Source organism: Dendrobium catenatum, unplaced genomic scaffold (genome assembly GCF_001605985.2).
Source record: "Dendrobium catenatum unplaced genomic scaffold, ASM160598v2 original_scaffold_197587, whole genome shotgun sequence".
Taxonomy (NCBI): domain Eukaryota; kingdom Viridiplantae; phylum Streptophyta; class Magnoliopsida; order Asparagales; family Orchidaceae; genus Dendrobium; species Dendrobium catenatum.
Window position 1 is genome coordinate 1 of NW_021516004.1, and position 1,231 is coordinate 1,231.

The 1,231-nt window shown below is 43.5% G+C and overlaps 1 protein-coding gene across 1 annotated transcript; it reads right to left on the reverse strand.

Moving 5' to 3' along the window:
- Window positions 1-19: 19 nt before the first annotated feature.
- LOC110107547 (phosphatidylserine decarboxylase proenzyme 2-like) lies at window positions 20-472 on the reverse strand. The gene has a single exon (XM_020837819.1). The coding sequence runs from the start codon at window positions 470-472 to the stop codon at window positions 20-22; it is 453 nt and encodes a 150-aa protein (XP_020693478.1).
- Window positions 473-1,231: the final 759 nt, after the last annotated feature.

Consider the following 1,231-nt stretch of genomic DNA (forward strand, 5'->3'; position numbering starts at 1 on the left):
TTTAAAAGAAAATTAACCTCTATGTTGTCATGCCAATAGAGACTAAAGTCTCCAGAGATCTTTCACTATTTACAATAAGATCCTTATCTAAGTCTATGGAATCCTTTTCAGACATGCATGATACAATGCTTCCTACAAATGAAAATTTTCTAAATTCATCACCTTTGTGAATGTAATCGCCCTTCTTCTTTATGAAAGTGATACTTCTGTTCACTGCGATAGGATTCACCATATACAAAGATCCTGGCATATCCACCAAAGCCTCAATAACTCTAAAAACTGATTTAAATGTTGCCGCACAAATAGCAATGTCATCATGATCTTCATAGGCAATTGGCCTTGCTCCAGACTTTAGCTCTCTTGTGAAGAATTCATTAAATGTCTTGAAAGAGTCAATAGGATGCTTGATCTCATCAATATTAATTTGATCCTTTCCAGTTTCACCTTCATGTTCCAAGCATTCGGCAAACATAGGACCTGCTCTCCATCTTCAGGAACTTGATTCTTGAGTTCAAGAACCATTTCTTGGCTCAGCTCTCGCTTCATCCAGCAAGATTTGTAATGCATAAGGCTCTGGCTCAGCATCGTGGAGGTTGAAGAGGCATCTTGCTTTGGGAGATCAAGTGATTTGGAGCCGTGGAGGGATGACTGGCTGGCTCAATTTGTCTTGCTTACGTGAGGTTGAGGTGGACGGACAGACAAGTGTGGATCTCATGGGTGGTGAGATTCGGTGGAACAAAGAGGTTGGAGGCTAGTTGAATGGAACTTGGACTGGAGTTACACCTTGAGGTTTGAACAGGATAACAAAAGGGAGGCTTATGGACTTTAGGCTACAGTTTAGAGCCGGATAAGGGCTGAGATTGCAAGGGAAGATGGGACGTGAAGAGCTGCTTGAGGCATTGGAAGGAGACGGACAGGGATTTGTTCGACAGGTTTTATGTGAGGTGGAGTTCAGGCCTTGGACGGATGAAGGGCAACAGTGGTGTTGAGAGCTTGTTTGCAGCAAGAGAACTGATGACTGGAGGTGACAATGCTGTTCAAATATGCGGTTGGAGAGCTCCAGAAGGAAGAAGATCCCTGAAGTACACTAGAAGTGGGGAGCTTTCACGTGGCAATACTTAGCTGCTGGAAATTCTACGGAGCAAGTTGTCTGGAGAAGAAACAAGCAGAGATTTGGTTGTAGGAATGGTGAAGACGGGAGGATTGACGTCTGGCTCGAGTAAGGAAACTC

Bases quoted from the DNA above. Each gene is read 5' to 3' on its own strand.
- LOC110107547 (XM_020837819.1), bottom strand. From the start codon at position 472: ATGTTTGCCGAATGCTTGGAACATGAAGGTGAAACTGGAAAGGATCAA.